Below are 19,440 nucleotides of genomic sequence, written 5' to 3' on the forward strand. Positions count from 1 at the left end.
GCTGAGATCACATCTCTCCTCAGTTGCCCAGGGAAATGGAGAAAGGCAGCATCTGCCCCGGCAGAGCCTGGCTGCCAGACTTGCAGGAAGAGAGGGGCAGGATCTGCCTCTCAGTTGATGAGGTGATGGAGGAGGTGTCAGGCACTGCCTGAAGTCAGGAGAGTTGAACAGTACTTTTAATTAGTGAAAAGGTACAGGAGAAATGGGCATGATACTGGGTAGAGAAAAAAAAGCTAGGGCAAAGTAGGTAGTGTTGAGGGAGACCAGTTTTGAGAGGTTGGGGAGTTACCTCTTTCCACCATCCATTTACTTGTGATTTTCTTAGGAGTGTGTCACAATGTCACTGTCCCCTTCACCCACTGCTCAAACACTCCTGTTGAGCCTGAGACAAACCAACACCCCTTGAGCTGGGCTTGGCTGGCATCACTGTGCTGCAGCAGCTGATGGAAGGGTGGAAGCTGAGCACCCTGTCAGTTCCACTTCTCACCTCTGGCAGAGTTTACCTCAGTCACACACCCACCCCTACCATTCAAATAAATGTTGTAGTAAAATGGCAAGTCCTCACCAGTAAATGAAAGCTGTAAATGTTAACATATTTTTGAAGTTACTGTACTTTGTCTGTACATACAAATTTTAATTATTGGTAGAAGTAATTTGTTTGGTATCTAACTTGGCAAAAAACAACCATCTCATTCCATTAGTTTTGACTATCCAAAACCATACCCTCCATTATTGCATGGACAGCAAAACCCCTTTCTCACACTCGCTCTGACAGAGCTTCTCTGGACTGCAGAGCCAGCAGCAGCCCCTACTCTCATTTGCATGGAAGAAGAAACTTGTAGGTTCGGGTCAACTCAATTAATGAGTGGAAAAAACCTGTTTCAAATCTTTAACATTTTTTTATTGCTCAGAGAAACAGACAGGAGAGACTGAAATGTCATGTGGGAAAACAGAACATTTAGAAACCTAAAAGACACTCATCACATGAACAACACATTGTAGATGCGTATTAATTAAAAAAAAAATAAAAAACATTAAGCTGGAAATACAACCACAAGGGATATTTCTTGAACAAATATCAAGCTTGATATTTCCTGAACTAATATCAAGGAAGAGGGGAACAAAGCTCAGCCAACCTCTTCCAAGTGTTCACTGGACAGCAAGAGTGAAGAAAAGCTTCTTTGTATTCCTGGAGCTTTTGACTCCTGTAATTATTTCCTAAATCATGTAGAGTGCCTATGTTAGCAATATTAACATTTTAGACAAATGATCTGGAAAACTAAAACAAAACAGAGTAGTGTGTACACTGAGGAGAAAGAGAGGGCCAAGTGACTGAACTGTTTTGACAGGATGTTTTTAGATTAATTTATCATTAATCTGTTAAGAAGAGTTGCTTTTAGCAGTAGTTCTTGCAAAATGTAAGGTCATTAAAGCTTTCATGTGCTCTACTGTGCAGCAGATAATTAAAGGCATAGCTAAAGCAAACTCAAAGCAGGAGTTTTGTATGGAGAGGTGTACCCGGTTAGCACAAGCATTGAGAACAGGGTAGAGAGTGAGAGCCCCCATGCTGAAATGTCTCCATTTCTGCAGGTACTGAACTGATGAAAACCAAACTAATTAAAACCATGCATCTACAGATGGCACAACCACATCTTCATTCTGCTTTCAGACATTCTCTGATTCACCCAAGTCTAGTAGTTTAGTTATTCTGACTGAAGTTGATCATAAATCTGACCACTCTGAAGAAGGTATGGTTGAGGCGTGGTACTAGAAACACTTAATGATCATGAACACATCACCAGAATTCAGAGAGAAGAAGCCTGTGCCTGTGACCACTGACAGCAATGTACAGTTCTATTCATAGTTCTACTGGCCTAAAGACCAGTATTAGGGCACTGCACCAGGGTCACCCTCGCTCATTAATGGACCACAGCAACTCCCTACACCCCTTTACTCACGTCTGTTGGCTTGAGTAAACATGGTCACATGCCAAAGATTTTATTTCCTCTCATACACTGACTTTGCAGGGACTTGTAAGGACTTTAGTTAAGTTATGCAAAGATAACCACCAAAGAAATACATGGACACCAGGTGAGGCTAACTTTGCCTTGTGAATGTCTTGCTGCAGCCTCTTTTTCATATGGCCCCTTAGCTTAATTTACAGTTATGGCTCTCAGAAGATCACTGACAAGAAACCTCACAACTGATGAGGTCATACAGTCATGGTTCCCAGTGGAAATATGGTTTTTGGCTGCTTAAACAAATTCAGAACCTAATGGACACTTTAACTACTACATTCACCATAAATGCAACAACCTTAATTTTATTTATCCTGAACACTTAATCAGAAATTTTGTATGCAAACCTTTTCAAGGCTAGTGTGCACCAGCAAACTAAGAATTGTGTCCATAAGCAGACAGAAGCAAGGAAAGCATGAAATGGAAATGCCCATGCTAAACTGCACATTAATAAATGGATGTACCACTGCAAATCAACTTTTCAGTTATCCCTGTGGTCACAGCCTTACTGGCAGGCATGTTCTATCACTCAGTACAACTACACTGGACAAACAAGTAACGCAGGCTTTGCAACACCAAAAGCAAATGCAGTGGAGCAATAGCAACTGTGAGATTTATGTCCATGTTACTCTCAGTTTAGTATGATATGACATGGTACCAACATGAGAACATGTTCCGCTTTATGAAGCCAAAAACCATCTGAAATGCAATGCTGCTTCAACTCAGATAAGCATATCTGCTCTGGAAATCTGCTAAGTTCAACTAGTCATGTCCTCAGTCTGTTTCAGAATAAACATGAGATGATGTTGACTGATATTTTTCTGATCTTTTTGCTCCTGTAAGTCCCTTGTTGAATCATCCAAAGACAAGTAACAGCTATAAACCCAGCAAACACTATTTATGTTTAAACATTTACTGAAAAAACATTAAGTATAAAAAGACAGGGAGATTTTCAGTAATAAAAATGGGAGGTAGACACATCAGTTAAAGGTGATTTGAAGGCCATTCACAATCTCCCTTGGCACTTAAGTAAATACTAACTTGTCTAAATTCCAAAAATATGATGACAGTAAAATGATTATGTCTCTGTTATAACTAAAGATTAAAAAATCAGAAAATTAAGAGACCATGAGCACCTGTGAAAACAATTCTAAAAAGTTTTTTAAAAATTGCTTCCATTTCACTTGTGTGGAGAAATTGAACAAAATAATTACTGTTGTTTCTCTGAACCTCTTGCATCACAAGACAGAAGATCAAGAACAAATCCCAAATGCTGATGACCATCTCCTCTGCTCTATCATAGCCTCTTTCTCTGCGTCACTGTAACACAACTGTATCTTAAATACATGTTTGGGATGTCATGTGTAGGCCACACCCAAGAAAAACAATGATAAACTCCAAGAGAAGAGACAGAATTATACAATACTGTATGACACAAGACAGAAACATTAAAATTTCTGCAAAAAAGAGATCTTTAAAAATTCCTCCTGAAATACTAACTTAATTCAGAACAAATACTGTGCTGTGTAAAATCTGACACATATTTGCTAAACATTACACGTTAAAATAACTTAAAAACAGGAACAAAGATTTAAGGTATTTTCAGAGAATTTCAGAGTTAGCAACCTCTCCTGTCAGTAAGATGCTCAAATTGTTGCCTCAAAGTCAGTGGTGCATTTTATCAAAAGACATAAAATTATTTTAATCTTATTCTAAAAATAAGGACAGTAAGTTTACTTCTGTCTTATTTGCATGTACCTTTCTTTTTAAAGCCTATGGCTTAGTGTTCACAAATTAAAAAAAAAAACCCTATAAATACAGAAAAATAAAGCTTAATAGCACACAATATAAAAAATTACAAGTTTCAAACCCATTACGTTGTTATTGTGGAAAAGTGCACTACAATTAATCTGCAGGTCGGAGACGCTTTGATCATGTTCATATTTTCCATTATTAAATCCTTAAAAGTTTTTCATCTTCTCAATTAAATGAGAAATCTTTGATCCACCAAGGTTTTGGAAGCCAAATTCTTCTGCCCAAGTGTATTACGAATAAACCTAAATATCTAAGAACATTTTGGAAAACATGTATTAATGAAGAAATACTTACACTAGTATGTTTCAGTATCTAACATAAAATAGTAACTTCAGGTTATCTTTAAATTGTAAATAATATGAATTAGGTGCTTAATTTTCTTTAGCATTTTTAAAACATTTTCCACTACCTTTCTATCCTTAATTATGATTGAATTATGTTTAACAGATAGTCCCATTTTCTACTGAAAATTATTTGTAACCCCTTCATTCAGGATCACCATGTCAACAAAATTAATTTCTCACAAGTCTATTTGACAAAATAAATTAAAAAACTATTTCATAAGGTCTCAGTATAATCTTCTCTCACTGCATACTGCTAACTCACTGCATTTATTATCTAGTTAACTATTTAAACTGCCGTATTGACTCCCATTTAAAAATATTACTTTGCTCTTAAATTGAAATTTACCTCTTGTTGCAAATATGTTAGAATAGCTGCTAAAACAAAACTTTGGGAAGCTAAATCCACAACCGAGAAAAACAGGATATCAAAGATGAGCAGTGTTGTTTCATTGCCATAATAGAGAACATCAGTGAAAGAGTGTCCTTCATCTATGGAAAGAGAATATTTTTTAAAAATTAGTATTTCTGTGAGTTGCAAGTTTGTGGAGTGCATCAGTCTGTGCTGAGGAAGCTGATAAGAAAAAGGAAGATCACAAATAGAGCAATTTATGACATTCTATGGCAACACAGAGATAGTCCTGTCATTCTTTTGAAAATTAATACAAACTTTCCACTTACAAAATGGCATCATACTGATGAACACATTAGGTAAAACCCATGTGTCACACACAGCTCTATTTACTCCTGAAATCTCAATCAGATTACTTTAAAAAGTTGTTTTAAATCAAGAAGCAGATGTAGCTTCCTTGTCACTAAAATTTTTTGTAGCTCTTACCTCTGGCCCCAACTCAACAAAATCATAAAAACATATGCTTAATGTCTTATTTAGGAGGAGGTTCAGAGCTTTGCATTATTTTTGTTTAATGGTCCTCAGAAAACAGGTCTTTTAAGGTGAAAATACCTTTTTCACAGCCTAAGTACTCTAGACCATTTATCTACCTCTTTATTTTATCAAAAAGCACCACTTCTATAAGATAAAAGAATATGTAAACAATTATAAAAAACATATTCTTTTCCCTTTTCCTACTTTTTCAAAAAATGTCCAATACAAGTTTGATTGGAAACAGTGTATTTTCATTATAAATTGTGTATTTCAGTACCATAAAATCCTGATTTATATCTAAACTTCTGGAAACCATAGCAGTCTAAACTCTCAAACAGTGTATTTCTATCAATGCTTGTGATTATGAACTTCATAAACGTGGACATCTGTCACTTTCATCTACCTTAAATAAAAAACATCACAGTCAAATGACAAATTATAAACAGGATTTCTATAACCTAAAGAACTTCTCTTAAATACCTCCCTCACAAGTAGTCACTCAATGATCTCTCCTGCTGTGAAGTCCGTTTTAGATTGTAAATCCTGGGAAAGAAATCTACATAGAAACCAGGATACTTAAAATAGTACAAATACCACACATCTTTTTACCATTATAAAAAATACTTTTCTCTATTGGTTCCATGAACTCCATGCCAAGAATTCGTTCAAGCAGCAGCTTATCTTTGACAATATAATCCATTTCTTTATGAACCTGTAAGAAAAAGAAAAACAGCACTTGTTTTATAATTTCAAACCTGCTACAAAGTGAAGTACAGTTACTTAGACCTTTATGAATGAAACAAAACCCAGTGGTCTATTCCAAGACAAGAATAAGAACATAACAAAAAAGGATTTGTCATCTTTAAGTGCAGTCTGCACTGCTGGACAGCACTTCAATTGTTGTGGGTTTTTTTTTTTTTTTTGAATGAAGCACTGTTCTGGATGCCATAAAATCTTTAACAATAAATCTTAAATCACATAAGCTTAAAGAGGAACTACAGTCCTTTAGATTTACAATTTTTAGTCTGTAGTTAGAGTAAGTATGTTTTCCTTAATATAGTAATGTCAATATACATACATGATCAATAAAAGAACTGAGAAATTTGTTCATGGCATTGTAGGCCCTTGTGCTTTGTTCCAAAGTATTTGCAGATGAGTCCAAAAGCCTGGCAGGACCACGTTTCTGAAATACAAGATCAAGACTTTAACAGAGAAATTTTGTATTTTAAATAACATTTAAAGAATACCAGTATCTCACTTACTCTTGTTAAGGTTTCATGAATCCAGTCATAGTTTAGTCGCATTTTTCTTGAAATGGAAATCTGAAATGTCTGGCCATCTGTGTTTGGTAACAAACCTCTCTGACTACACAGATTTTCCTATACAATAAAAGCAAGTGTAAATTAACATTATTAATGTCATTCATAGACCTAAAAATAGTCAAAAGCTTTTCATTTCCTCTCTTTCATCTATAGATAATACTTTATATCTCTAAATATTTGAAATCACTGCACTCTTGTTCTACTGCAGCCAGATTTCCTTAGGACATGAAATCCTGACCCCTGCTGTCACAAAGTCATATTTCTCATTTCACCTGTGTTCAGTTCATTACCTTCTAATAATACATATTCTGATATTTATTCTGAAGACCTTTCTTTTAGGTCTATAATTTCTTCTCTACTTGTCTCTTTTTTTTTTGTTTCTTTGTTTTGGATTCATAACTGTTTCCATTTGTTTTTCAGGTCACATTTAATAAATCTCAGAAACTGCAGGAAAATAAAAAATTCGACATCTTCATGGGGAAAACCCCGTTTTCCCCAAAATTATATTAAAATAAGCAATTCGATTAAAAAATTGTAGGAACACATAAGTCAAAAACATTTTAAATAAGATTCCTCTGTATTTCAGTGTTTGAGATTTAACTTTCACATGGTTATGTTTTTTTCTGTCCACTTAACATTGAAATAGGAATATCCTTATTTAAGGTACTTTCTTAGTTGTCCCTAAAAAAATACAAGAGTTAATGAAATTTAATGCAGTTTCTGATCTTGTATTAGACATTTTATATTTGCCCAATCTTGCAGCAAAGATATAACATATGACAAACTAGAAAAAATACTTATGCAAATTAATTTCTAAAAAGAATGGGTTGTATCACCATAGTAGAAGAGATGGAATAAAGGAACTGATCGGCAGATTACAAGTTTCTGCATTAGTGTTTCAGATCTGTCTCTTTACAAAAGCCTTTTGGTATGCACCTTTTTGAATGTGGCTGTGACCTTATGAAAAGCTTAAATATTGAAAAGAAGGTTTTTGACTACATGAAAAAAAGCTTTTTAGAGAAACAGGAATTTTATATCCTTGAAATGTGAAGAAGTAACAAGACAAAATAGTGAAATAGTGAAGAAAAAGAAAGATGAAGATCTTGTTGAAAGAACTACTGAGTCATATATTTACATACTAACAGCTGCTATCTTTAAGTAACATGGTTCAATGTAGTGCACAATTGCAGATCCATAATGGAAATGTGTTTGGTCTTTACATAAAGTAAATAAATGAGCAGATATAAACTTGAATACTTTTACTTACTGCTTCTCTTTTCAGGTTCATATTCATTTCTTCCATATTGGTATCTGCATGTCCATGCACTGAGCGACCATGGATATAATGACCAAAGCAGTTGTGTGACAAGAGAAACACTGAAATCTAAGAGATGGGGGAAGAGAGAACACTTTAATCAACAATTATAATTTTATTTTTGATCTGTCTGAATTCACAGTGAAGATCAGTCAAACCAGCCAGTCCTGCTACAAATACAAAGTAGGCAGGTACCGAAAAAAATATGGGAGAAAAATATTTAGCAATTCTTTTACTAGTTAGTTTTATCTATATATAACTAGAAACACATACCAGCTTCAAGTTTAGTTCATCAACAGCAAGGATCTGCTTAATTCCATTGAGCCAAGAAGTTAAAGCTGTTAAGATTTTTTTTTATTCAAAGGTTATTTCTGTGCTACATAATACATATGCATGATTCCAGCTGAACTCCTAAAAGACTGTATTTAACAGAACTCCATTCAGTATGATACAGTACTTATGTGTCACATAAACTCCAAAACTAATTCTTTTCTACAATCCAGGAACTACATGGGTGTTTCACACAGGAGGAATAACCACAGCTGGAAAGATTGATAAAAGAGGTAAATCAGTATTTTTAAGAAATTTTGGGCAAATGAGGTAATCCAATCTATTCTGACTGCACTCTTCTTTGGTTAAAAGGGAATTCCTGCAGTACAAAGCTTCAAAACCCCTAATTTCTGTTACAACTTGTTATTTTTGAATTCTGTATCAGCACATATAATCAATTTAAACTAAAAAAAAAACAACCAAAAAACCTAAAAATCAGGAGTTTAAAAGAACATATTGATACCTATGCTTCTGAATTTTCCAACTAAAGTTTAACTGAAATCTTGCAGAGTTGACCAATAAAATTAGCTGAAGGAAACATCAGCTTTGGCTGTTAGCTAGTAATCTAAATTAAATTAATAAATATTACTTAATATTCTTAAAACTATCTTTTACTACTATTCTACTAGGTACTATTCTATTTAAAATGCCACACTACATATGAGACAAAGAAATACTTACATTGCTCACACAACACAAATCAACAAATTGGCTTATCTTATCTTCAACAAATCTTTCATAAATCACAGCAAAAAATATAACCTGAAATAAAGCAACCAAATTTTCTTTCATTACTTCATTGATGTTATTAAGCCATTAATTTCACTACTTCACACCCACAAACAACAGACTTCAGTAGTGGCCACCATTGCACTGGACTTAATGAAAAGGGATTGACATCCTACTTCCTTTAAGAAGTAAAGTGTTAGTAAGAACCTGCTTTTAATTTTGAACTTGTCAGATGCTTCAAAGTTGTTTAAAATAAAACAAAGTATGTGCATAAATTTATATCTTTGAGAGGATTAGAATTCTGATCCAAAGTCAGATGTGTCATATCTCAGAAGATTCATTTTGAGTCCCAAAGGTGTACTATGCTAAAACAACTAAACATAACAGTTAAGAACATACCCCATGCTATGATAAGCAGTTTGGACAGTCTAGAGATTTATTCTAGCTTCCAAGAACCAGCCTGAAAATGATAATTCAGGATGTCACGTGTTTCACATACTTGTAGGATGGCAATGGCTACCCAGAGTGCAGCAGACACACCAAATCTTAAAATGCGGCTCCAAGGAGCCACATAGCTCTCACTGCTTCTTGTAAGACTGGAAGAAGCATCCATTAAGGCCAGGTTTGAAAATCCCACCACCTGAAGAGATAAGGTCAATATAACAACAGGTGAGAATGAACAGTATTAATTAGGATCCCGTTGTTTCCATCATAACAGGAAGTAAGAAAAAATAATGAAAAATGGACCTGGGAAGAGTAGCCTGCTCACTATGACAGAGCTCAATTGTGTGATCCAAAAGTCACTATTGGGTTCTACTGAAAATCTCCAAAAGATTCTACTGCTGTAGTGTACAGAGATATAACTTCTGCCAAATTTCAGCTCTTTGGTACTATATATTCCAGTGTTAAAGCAAATTTTCATGTGCTTTGCAATTCTTAAAAGACTGTTTTTTTTTTAATTGTATAGAAATATATTTTCCTCCACCATCTGTATAGTTGAATCTATTTTAAACAAAAAAAAAAAAATCCAAAATAAAAAAGATGAGAGGAACACTATGTGTTGAAACACTTAAGAGTGAAAAATTAGCGAAAATCTTTCATAACAGAAGTTGCACCAAAATATACTTGTGGTGGGTTGACTATTTCCTCATGTCCTAGTGCTTGTCACTTGGGAGAAGTAGCAGCCACCTCACTACATCTTCCTTTCAGGTAGCTGCAGAGTCCAGTAAGAATAGGTGCTCTCTTTACTCCCTCTCTTTTAGCATTGCACCTAAGTTGGTCCTGGCCAGCAAAAATGCTCACATAGTCAATCAAGAAAGTTTCAGGACTTTTATTATTTAATTTAAAGGAAAAATTTTAAAAGGACTATAAAGTTGAACGAAAGTGTTAAAATATGTATAAGAACCTCACAAAAACAACTATATGCTACACACTTTAAGAATACTTCCCAAAATAGAAAAAAACTACTAAACTACAAAAGAATAAAGCCCAAACGTTTTTTTAAAAGCTAAAGCACAGTTTCTCACATATCCTGAAGCTGTAACAGAAGGCATACTGCCATCGGGAACAGAACTGGCACATTTTATTTCCTGTATAATAAAAGGGTGCTGCAGCAAATTAGCAGGAAGGAAGCTCAGTTCAGACAAATATGAAATCAGAAATAAAACTGCAGACTGTGGCAGGAGGGTGCTAGTAGGCAAATAAAGAATTGAGTGTGTACACAGATTTATCAGTCTCTTAAGCCCTTTAAGGTAACTCATCACTTAAAAAAAACCAAACAAATCTAACAAAGATCTCTAAGGTAATTAAAGGTTGGATATTTTTTAAAGTCTTCCTTAATGAAATATTGCAATGACCTATACATACCCATAAATTTAAAAATGCATTAAAGTAATTATTTTACTAGGTTACATGATTTCAAGTGAAATTAAAGGTGATTCACTATTACCACAAAGAATGCAAGAATTAAACATCAGACCCTTACATTACACTCTGGTTGTGAATTATAAATGATAATAATAATAGTAATATTACCTCCAGAAAAAAAAGAACGGCAAGCACTTGAAAGAGAGGATTTATTTTCCTCACTGTCTGAATTTCATTCCATTCATTTGCTATAAAGTATGTCCTCCATATGCTCACAGGTGCAGCAGCACTTTTAGTAACACCTTCACCTAAAAAGAGTATGTACAGTAAAGCTCTAAAATTTAATATCTGAGAGTAATATCTGAATTTCACCAAAACTGCTTATACAAAGAAGCATAGTTTGAATTACCTTCAACTGCTTTAAGAACTTTGCCCTTAGGTCTTTCCCAGTCAATAAAGAAAATATCAATAGCAAGTTGTGAAACCAGCAAGTGTAAAAATTGTAGAGCCTAAGAGAGAAAAGTAAGGACAGAAACAGCATATACACAAAGATGGAGGAATAGTCATTGCATGGATTATTCATGAAACATAACAAGCAATATCTTGATTATACATGAGACTGCAACTTTATTACCAACTTTTGATAATAAGTTATGTGATGATGTCCAAATTATGAAGAAAATACAGCAAAGTAACAAATTTAAAAAATTGACTTTTTCCCCATAACATACTAACCTGGACTATGAATTCCAATTCAGTATAATACCCACAATTCATACAATAATTGTATGTGCCATGAAGACAGAACAGTGTGCTTGCTTTCTTGATATGATGCTATTTTATTTGGATTTCTTTATACCTTAATCCTTGAAAGAATGATTTTTCAGTCTTTCTTTCGTGACGTTCTTGAGATATTTATTTTCCTATAAAGACTCCACAAAATAAATTTCTATGGAAAAATTACTTAATTCTCAGAAGAACATAACTATTAGGACATAACATCCACACACTAATAACTAATAACTGTACAAGATATTTAAAAACAAGCCTACTTGTTTTTAGGAAAATAGGATACATACATAGAAGCAAGCTGACAAGGATTTTATGGTGAGGAAAAAATTATTTACCTTTAAACTAAAGGCACATGCTACGTATGTAACAAAATCTTCTTCTTGAGATGGAAGAGGCAAAAGGACAGATACAAACTGCTGAGCCTATAATTGAGAAGTTACATTGAAACAGTACACCTGCATACATGACAACATAATAAATGCTTAAGTGTGAATAAGCTTTTCCAGAAAAAGATCAATGAATGTGTAAAATATTTTAAGTGACTATTAAACAGACTGCAAGTACAACAAATCCTAAGGAAAAAAACCAGGTGAACACAAAATTTAAGCACACAAACCAGAATGTTACATAGAACTTGCCTCAATAGTCTGACAAGAAAAGGAAAAAAAAAAGAAAAAAGAAAATTAATGTCCATGTAAAAATATATTTAATATTACTAGGTTTTTATACATCCAAATCTGGAAGAACACTTACTTTGAAGAATACAAGCCAATAAATCCCTGTGCCCACTGTGACGATAAAGAAAACGTTGGCAAGGTCTCCAGCATAGAACAGTAAGAACTTGAAAACTGTCTGCAATTATAAAAACATGCTGTAGACATCTGTAAAACTGTTAGGTAATGCATATATTCATAATGCATTCATATAAAATGCTATGTAGCTCACATAGGAAACTCTAGTACTGAAAAGTAGCCCTGAACAAAAGCTTTCCACTGTGGTTATATATCTATGGTATTTTCACCAGCTGAAACTCCTACATGCTGGCTGTTGTTCAAGGAAGAATTAATCTGAAAACCAAGTCCACTCAACTCATCAGAATAGCCCTGTAAATACCTGTATTTTTCAGAGCAGCATTTCCTGAATGACAATATCAGAATCAAAAAGAATGCAAAACACCTACTTCCTCAAGTGAGCCTAACTCTGGGGCACAGTTCTATGCAGCTAGGCTAGAAATGATTTCAGTTACCTTCAGAAAACAAATGATTATTATAATCACAGGGAATGGCAGCAAAGGTGCCCTTAAAGAGAGGAAGAGATGTCCCATTTCAGTCTGGCAGCTGTTCATACCTGCAAGTCAATTATAGAGCTTCCTGTCCGCCTCTTCCATCCAGCAGTCTTGAGAAGAGACCATAACACTGCCAGTCCACCCAACACACCCAGTGCAATCTGAAAATAACAAAAAATTATTTGCAGATAATTTTTGCACAAAATATAGAAGTAAATCATTATATCAAAAAATTAAAGGGAATTACAACTTACATCAGTCTGAATCTGTGCCTCTCTCTGATTCATCTCATAGCTGACTGCGAAAGAAACCTGAATATTAAAATACAAAAAGTAAATATACACAGAAATTCTGAAGTGCTACAACCATGACAGACAGTGGTAGCTTTCAGTTTTAGTTGGTGGGAATTCCCATCTAGGGCTACTATAAAAGTACCACAAACATATTTTTTTATGCATATGACCTGGTGTGCTCTGTTGCCAGGCTCAGTACCAGCATGTACTATGCAACTCTTACTGCAGATTTTGCCAGCAGTAATGCTGGGGATGCCTGCCATCTGCAAGATACCAGCTATACCTATTTGTAATTCTTTCAAATGTGTATGATTTTTTCCTCCAGAAAGGAGACACTGAATGTCTGATACTTTCCCTTTTATCACTGATTAAAGGTAACCTTGATGTAATTAGACCAACATGCAAAATCATGGTAAGCTTGCACAGCTCAGATACTAGGGTTTTTTTTTCAACTTGAATGAAATCAAAAATTGTCATGCAGCATCAAAATTGTTCCCTCTAGCTTAAATTTAACCTAAGACCTCTTTTGACTTTGGTTTGAAAAATTTGTACATGGAAGAGAAAATGTTTGCCTTGGTTCCATAATATTCTGGCCTGAGTCTTTGTCACTGCACAGCTAAAATTAACACAGGCATGATAATAAATAGTTTTTCTAATTAAGTTTAAAAGAAGTGTCACCCCTCCCCCAAAGCAATCCCTCCTTCCTGACATCTTGTCTTCCCCAAACATTTATTCCAGTCAGATAGCCATCTATCACTGAACTTGGATTTAAATCTAAATATCCTCAGTTACTACAAGCTCAGTGTTTACGGAAACTGGAAACAAAATTCAATGTATTTTTCAGTTGCATAAAATTTGTTAAATGGAACAAGACATCCAAAATTGGCAATACCCAAACAGATCTCACATAGATATAAGGATGAAATAATATGACAGAAAACTGAGGAACTGAAAACAATTGTTCCTACCATCACAATCTGAATTAATTACTTTCTGGATACAGTGCTGTCTCAGCAGTTAAATAAAGACATCACTTAGCCAGGGAAAAAAGTCTTGATTTTTCTGTCTTTCTAATTCTCTTGCTTTCATGCAACTAATGTGGAACTCAATGAATGCTGCTAGCACAAACTTCTTCTAGCCAGATGTCTATTTGTACTGGAAGTCTGAACAGTTGAAGGTTGACAAGCAGAAAATGCTAATATTAATTTTTTTTGTTCTACCACCCTAAGATCAGTATTTTTACTTTTTAAAGCAGTGTGTTCTAACACACCAACAAGACAGAAGAATGGGACATCTGTGCTGCTGCCCATGAAGGCAAGCAAAAGGACAAGTAGGAAATGTCCCTTTTGCATCTGCTACAGCAGAATTTGGTGATTTTCAGTACAGAAAGATGAAATACTAAAGGATGCTTTAAATATATTAGCAATATTTTAACTTAAACTACACATGACCTGAAATGTTTGTGTCATAACAACCTTCTTTTAATGCACTGTTCTAAATAAAAATACTAATTCATTGCATAAATTGCTTGCAGTGCTGCATAGAGTCCTTTATCTGTTATTTTATGTGTGTAAAATTTTATTTGAACTGTAGCCTAATTTAGCATTATAAAACCAATTTCAAATTCCAAGTGTTTCAAGTTAAAAAAGACTGAAGATAAACTGAAAAGAGAATACTTTTAACTGATTTGTTTTAAAAGGTTTTAGTGAAAACTTGTAACTTCAAAACTCATCAGAATTAGAAACTGCTTATTAGATTTTTATAACCCACTACCAAAAACTGGAATTCCAACAGAAGTAAAAGTATAATTAAGGTAGCACAAAGATCTCACCATCACACTCTGGGTTTCAGGGTTTTGGATAAGCACATCTGTATAAGCCACAGTAATTAGAGGAGGGTAGATGGTTCCTCTCTGTGTATGGGATACCAGACGGATACTGCAGAAATACAGAGTAGATTTTTAAACCGAATGAGTGCTTGGGAAGCAATCATTGAAACTCACAAGGAAATACTAAATGAACAGAACAACCTGATCAATAAAATGGGAATTTCTAACCCAGTGACATGGCACTTCACATTTTAAAAGTACAACTGGAGTGTACAAAGGCATGTTTCATTGCGTTCCCAAATATGCAATGGAAAAACAGCACATATTGCATATTACAAAATACATAGCAAACCGATTTAAGGCAATAAAATGCAGACTGTACAACATTGGCTTTATTTTCTATGTACTATATATTATATGAGTTAATCACCTTATTGTTATTTTGCTAGCAATCCGAATTACCCTTGGTGGTTTTCCCAAGTCATTCTCTTTTCCACTAAGGGCATCCACCAAAAAAAATCGACGAGTCAAAAGCCAGTTGTTCATATTACTGCCTAGAAAACATGACAGTTTCACATACACATTATTCAACACACAAAAAGAATGAACTGTATTAGAAACATCATATATAATTGTATAACACATAGTAACTAATGAGGATTTAAAATTGTTTATTTTCAACTTATACAAATATATAATGAAATGAGATTATTTATGCATATTACGGATTGGAATGGTGTATGCAACCAAAGCTTGCACTTAAACTATCAGAACTTGCCTGTCAGAACCCAGAATGTCCCTTGGACACTCTTGGATATTCCGGGCCCAGGTCAAAAGCATTTGAGACCCTGGAATGCAGCCACAGACCCCTGTGGCTTTGAACCTGATCCATGGAACAATTTACCAACCTTGCAGGAAGAACAAGAAATCACAAAAGTTTAGATATTATAGTAGAAGTAGTCACAAAGTGAAAGGAAGAGTTTTTGAGTGCTGTACAGGGGGGTTTTAGGCCTTGTACAGAGGGGTCTGAGTTTTGTACATGGGGGTCAGAAGTTCTAAGATGGAGGGATTTGGGTGTGCCCTGTCCTCTTTCCTTCTTCTTCCTAACCTCCATGTTCATGGTGATGTTGGCGCTCACAGATTGGTTTAGAGTAGAAAGTCACTGTTCAATATAGGTGATGGGATTTGGGGAAAAACCATAAACATCTAATACACAATGTATGAAATAAAAGAAGGCACCAGCCCCCTGGGTGTCGGAGTGTGCCCTTGCCTGACTGCTGAACGGACCGCAGCAGCTCAGGGAGAAATCTTTTCGATAACACACAATAAACTACCTTGAGACCGGACAACAGAAGACTACTGAGTCTTGCTTTGAAGGCACGGGTTGGAGGAGAGACTTTTCCACCTTTCTGGGCCACCCCAATCAGGGAGTGAGGCCCGACAACACCAGACCCCACACTTGCCCACAAATACTACATTTTTAAAACGGAAACAAGTTATGATGTGTTGTGGTATCTTTAAACACAACACAGTAACAGTAGTTAACATAGATTATTTCTATTTGAAGTTTCCAGATTATTTAAATTCATAGAGATGTTACTATCACCATCTTACCTTGATTAACAAACTTTTCATTGTACTGAAGATTCAAATTTAAAACTGGCATGGCCCAAAGCTGTTGCTGTCCATTGCCACCATTATATTCAAGGAACAGGTCATAAAAGACTGGATTAGCAAAATCCAATAAAATCTTAGAAACTGAAATTTTGCACTACAAGAAAAAAAAATGAAAATTAAAAGATCACTTTTAACCATTTAGTTAGTTTGTCAAGCTGTGGATTCCTTCCCTACAGCCACTTTTTTACCCCATTAAGAGTGCACCTGTCCAAGCCACGAGCAGAGAGCTTCGTGAGAATGCTGTGAGAAATGGTGTCAAATGCTTTACTGAAGTACTGATAGACAAGGCATTCCAGCTATGTGCAAGCAATTACAAAGTACTAATGACTTTATGCAAACTTCTTGGAAATTATTGCAATTAACTAGAATGACTAATGTGGAGAATGAAGCTCTTAAAATTTTTCAACAGATTTGGAAAAAATATCCTAGCTAACCTCACAGACATAAAATTTGAAACAGCATAAACATTAAAGTCAGGAAACATAAATGCTGAAGTAATGAATTCTGGTTCTGGGCCCACCAGTACAAGAGAGAAATTAGGCTACTTGATGCAGTCCAGCACAGGCCAGTATGGTGAGGAAGAGACTGAAGCATCTCTGCTATGAAGAAGAGCTGAGACTCTTGTGCCTGAAGGTAAGAAGGCTCAGGGGGATCTTATCAATGTGTACAAATATTGTACAAGGGAGGGCGTACGAGACAGAGCCAGGCTCTTTTCAGCAGTGCCCAGTGATAAGACCAGAGGCAATGGGCATAAACTGAAATAGGAGGTTCCCTCTGAGCATCAGAAGACAGATTTTCACTGATACAGGTTGCCCAGCGAGGCTGTGGAGTCTCGCTCCCTAGAGATCAAAACCCACGTGGATATGGTCCTAGGCACCCTGCTCTACATGGCCCTGCCTGTCTTGTGGACAAGAAAGCCTCCTGAGGTCCCTGACTACCTCAACCACTCTGTGATTGTGCAAAGAAGATGTGAAAGCAGGTAACTTTTTGCAAATGTGAACAACCATGCATTTAAAATACTCATTTGTCAACACTGTTTTCTCCAAAGCCACATGGGGGAAAAAAGAAGTAATGCATACAATGGATAAAAATTATATTAAAAATACTCATTAAGTTACTGATGTATCTATTCAAACCCAACAATATTGACTGTTATTAATACAGGTAACACAGAATCAGAATCAAATACTCAAGATTTTAAAAAGTAAAAGAGCCCCATACTCAACTAGTTCAATGATCCTAAATACAACATGTTTTCATTCTGTCTGAAATACTGAAATATGGATTAAACAACATTAAACAATATGAAAGATATTGTTAAATATCTTGATAAATAAAAATATTTAACAAAGATTTGCCAATGTTATTTGGTAAACACTTTAAATTTTCCAGAGTAAGCTTTGACAGCTATGACTTTCCAAGACTTTCACACCACCTAAATAGCAGCCATAGTTTTGTATTTTTACACTTCAACACATAATGTGGGGAATGGTTTTCAGTGTTCATTGAGTTAATAAACAATACTAATACATAGCTATGAGATGCTGTGATTATAAAGATGCTTCTTTCTCCACTCCATTGCCAAAGAGACTACCAGCTTCCCATCTAACATATTAAGTGACAAAAATTAATGATGATTTATCACTGGCAGAACCATTTCTGCAGCTGACATAATTTAGTGTTCTATTCCCTCTTCCTTTCCTGGTGTTTAGTAAAGTGTGAAAATCCCAACAGTGTTTTTTCATAGTTAAGACAGGTAAAGATTCTCTTTCCTCTGATGAGTAATCTGTTCAATTAAAATACATTTTCAATATCTTTACTGAATTCAATAAATTCAGGGCATACTATGAAGAGTAAATGGGAACAATATTCAGGCATGGCATGACTAGATTTGCCTTCTTTCCATATGAAAACTGGCCAAAGATGGTGGTAGGAAACTTAGGAGATATGATACAAAGCATATGGCTGTCATAATTCAGGCACTGTGTTCTTCCACTGCTAAGTCAGCAACCTCACAAATACAAATGCCAGTTTAATTTATTGAGATTATGCTATGTAGTAAAAAAGTTTTGTGATGAAGTGAAATAATTAAAAAAACCCTACACTTAGTTCATTTAATTTCCCAAGAAAGAACTCCATGTTGCAGCCTATGCCTAAACTCCAGAGGTTCTTCAATATGCACTAAATAACTAATGACATACAAGGCAGTTTAATTCAAATTTGAAAATAGCATTTTATATCTTACTTACATTTTGTTGGTAAGTTGTTCCAAAAACATAAGCTGCATTCAATTTAGTTTGGGTATCAGGACAAAGCTGAATAAAACATAGTTATAATTTGGTTAATTCAAAGGTATCATCTTCTCATGTGAAAAATATTTACAAGCACTTACGTAGTAAGAGTTCTCACAAAAGATATTTTCCTATTTTTTATAAGAGAAGGATTTATTTTAGGGTAAACACAATTATTTGTTTCACTAACACTGATGTGCTGCTTAAAATGCTAGTTTAGCTTATTCATACTTGCATAGTATTTTTCAGTTCCATCACTGAAATCTGTGGACAGAAGCATCCAAACAGGCAAGAATAATCTTTCTATGGACTGAATGTTCAATGCACTGTACTGCCTCAAGCTCAATCAGAGGCTTCTGCTAAATTCAAGTATCCCATAAGAAAAGAAGTCCACATTCATACAGCCTGGTTTCTCTTAAGCTGGCATTCTCAGAGAATCAAAGCTATAGCAAGTAATAACTTTTTTCTTTTTTTAATACAACACTTATAATTTTCAGCAAAGAACACCAGATTCAGCTGAATCCAGAAATAAAATGGTCCAAAGTCTAACGTGGAGGCCAGAGCCATTTTCCCAAATGAGAATGAAGTCTAAATTTGCATAAAACACAATTCCATTAGTGTGAAACTGAAATTCTGGGAGTTGCTACAATTA

The 19,440-nt window shown here is 34.9% G+C and overlaps 1 protein-coding gene across 4 annotated transcripts in view; it reads right to left on the minus strand.

The window, feature by feature from the left end:
• Positions 1-879: 879 nt before the first annotated feature.
• TMEM67 (transmembrane protein 67) overlaps positions 880-19,440 on the minus strand; it is a 31,360-nt gene continuing 12,799 nt past the window's right edge. For 2 of the 4 annotated variants that reach the window (XM_068184949.1, XM_068184961.1), the window contains exons 11-28: positions 18,747-18,812; positions 16,435-16,591; positions 15,251-15,374; positions 14,824-14,929; positions 12,954-13,010; positions 12,762-12,860; positions 12,168-12,266; positions 11,750-11,836; positions 11,032-11,131; positions 10,791-10,930; positions 9,256-9,396; positions 8,709-8,789; positions 7,650-7,766; positions 6,323-6,439; positions 6,139-6,243; positions 5,670-5,772; positions 4,524-4,666; positions 880-4,083 (exon numbers count right to left, since the gene is read on the minus strand). In XM_068184949.1, coding sequence (XP_068041050.1) covers positions 4,003-4,083; positions 4,524-4,666; positions 5,670-5,772; positions 6,139-6,243; positions 6,323-6,439; positions 7,650-7,766; positions 8,709-8,789; positions 9,256-9,396; positions 10,791-10,930; positions 11,032-11,131; positions 11,750-11,836; positions 12,168-12,266; positions 12,762-12,860; positions 12,954-13,010; positions 14,824-14,929; positions 15,251-15,374; positions 16,435-16,591; positions 18,747-18,812 — 1,923 coding nt within the window. In that variant the 3' untranslated portion in view covers positions 880-4,002. Of the gene's footprint in view, positions 4,084-4,523; positions 4,667-5,540; positions 5,775-6,097; positions 6,244-6,322; positions 6,440-7,649; positions 7,767-8,708; positions 8,790-9,255; positions 9,397-10,790; positions 10,931-11,031; positions 11,132-11,749; positions 11,837-12,167; positions 12,267-12,761; positions 12,861-12,953; positions 13,011-14,823; positions 14,930-15,250; positions 15,375-16,434; positions 16,592-18,746; positions 18,813-19,440 lie in introns of those variants that run through there. The other 2 variants (XR_010997346.1, XM_068184968.1) reach the window with 2 other exon arrangements.

The sequence above is a fragment of the Anomalospiza imberbis genome, chromosome 1, assembly GCF_031753505.1.
Source record: "Anomalospiza imberbis isolate Cuckoo-Finch-1a 21T00152 chromosome 1, ASM3175350v1, whole genome shotgun sequence".
Lineage (NCBI taxonomy): Eukaryota > Metazoa > Chordata > Aves > Passeriformes > Viduidae > Anomalospiza > Anomalospiza imberbis.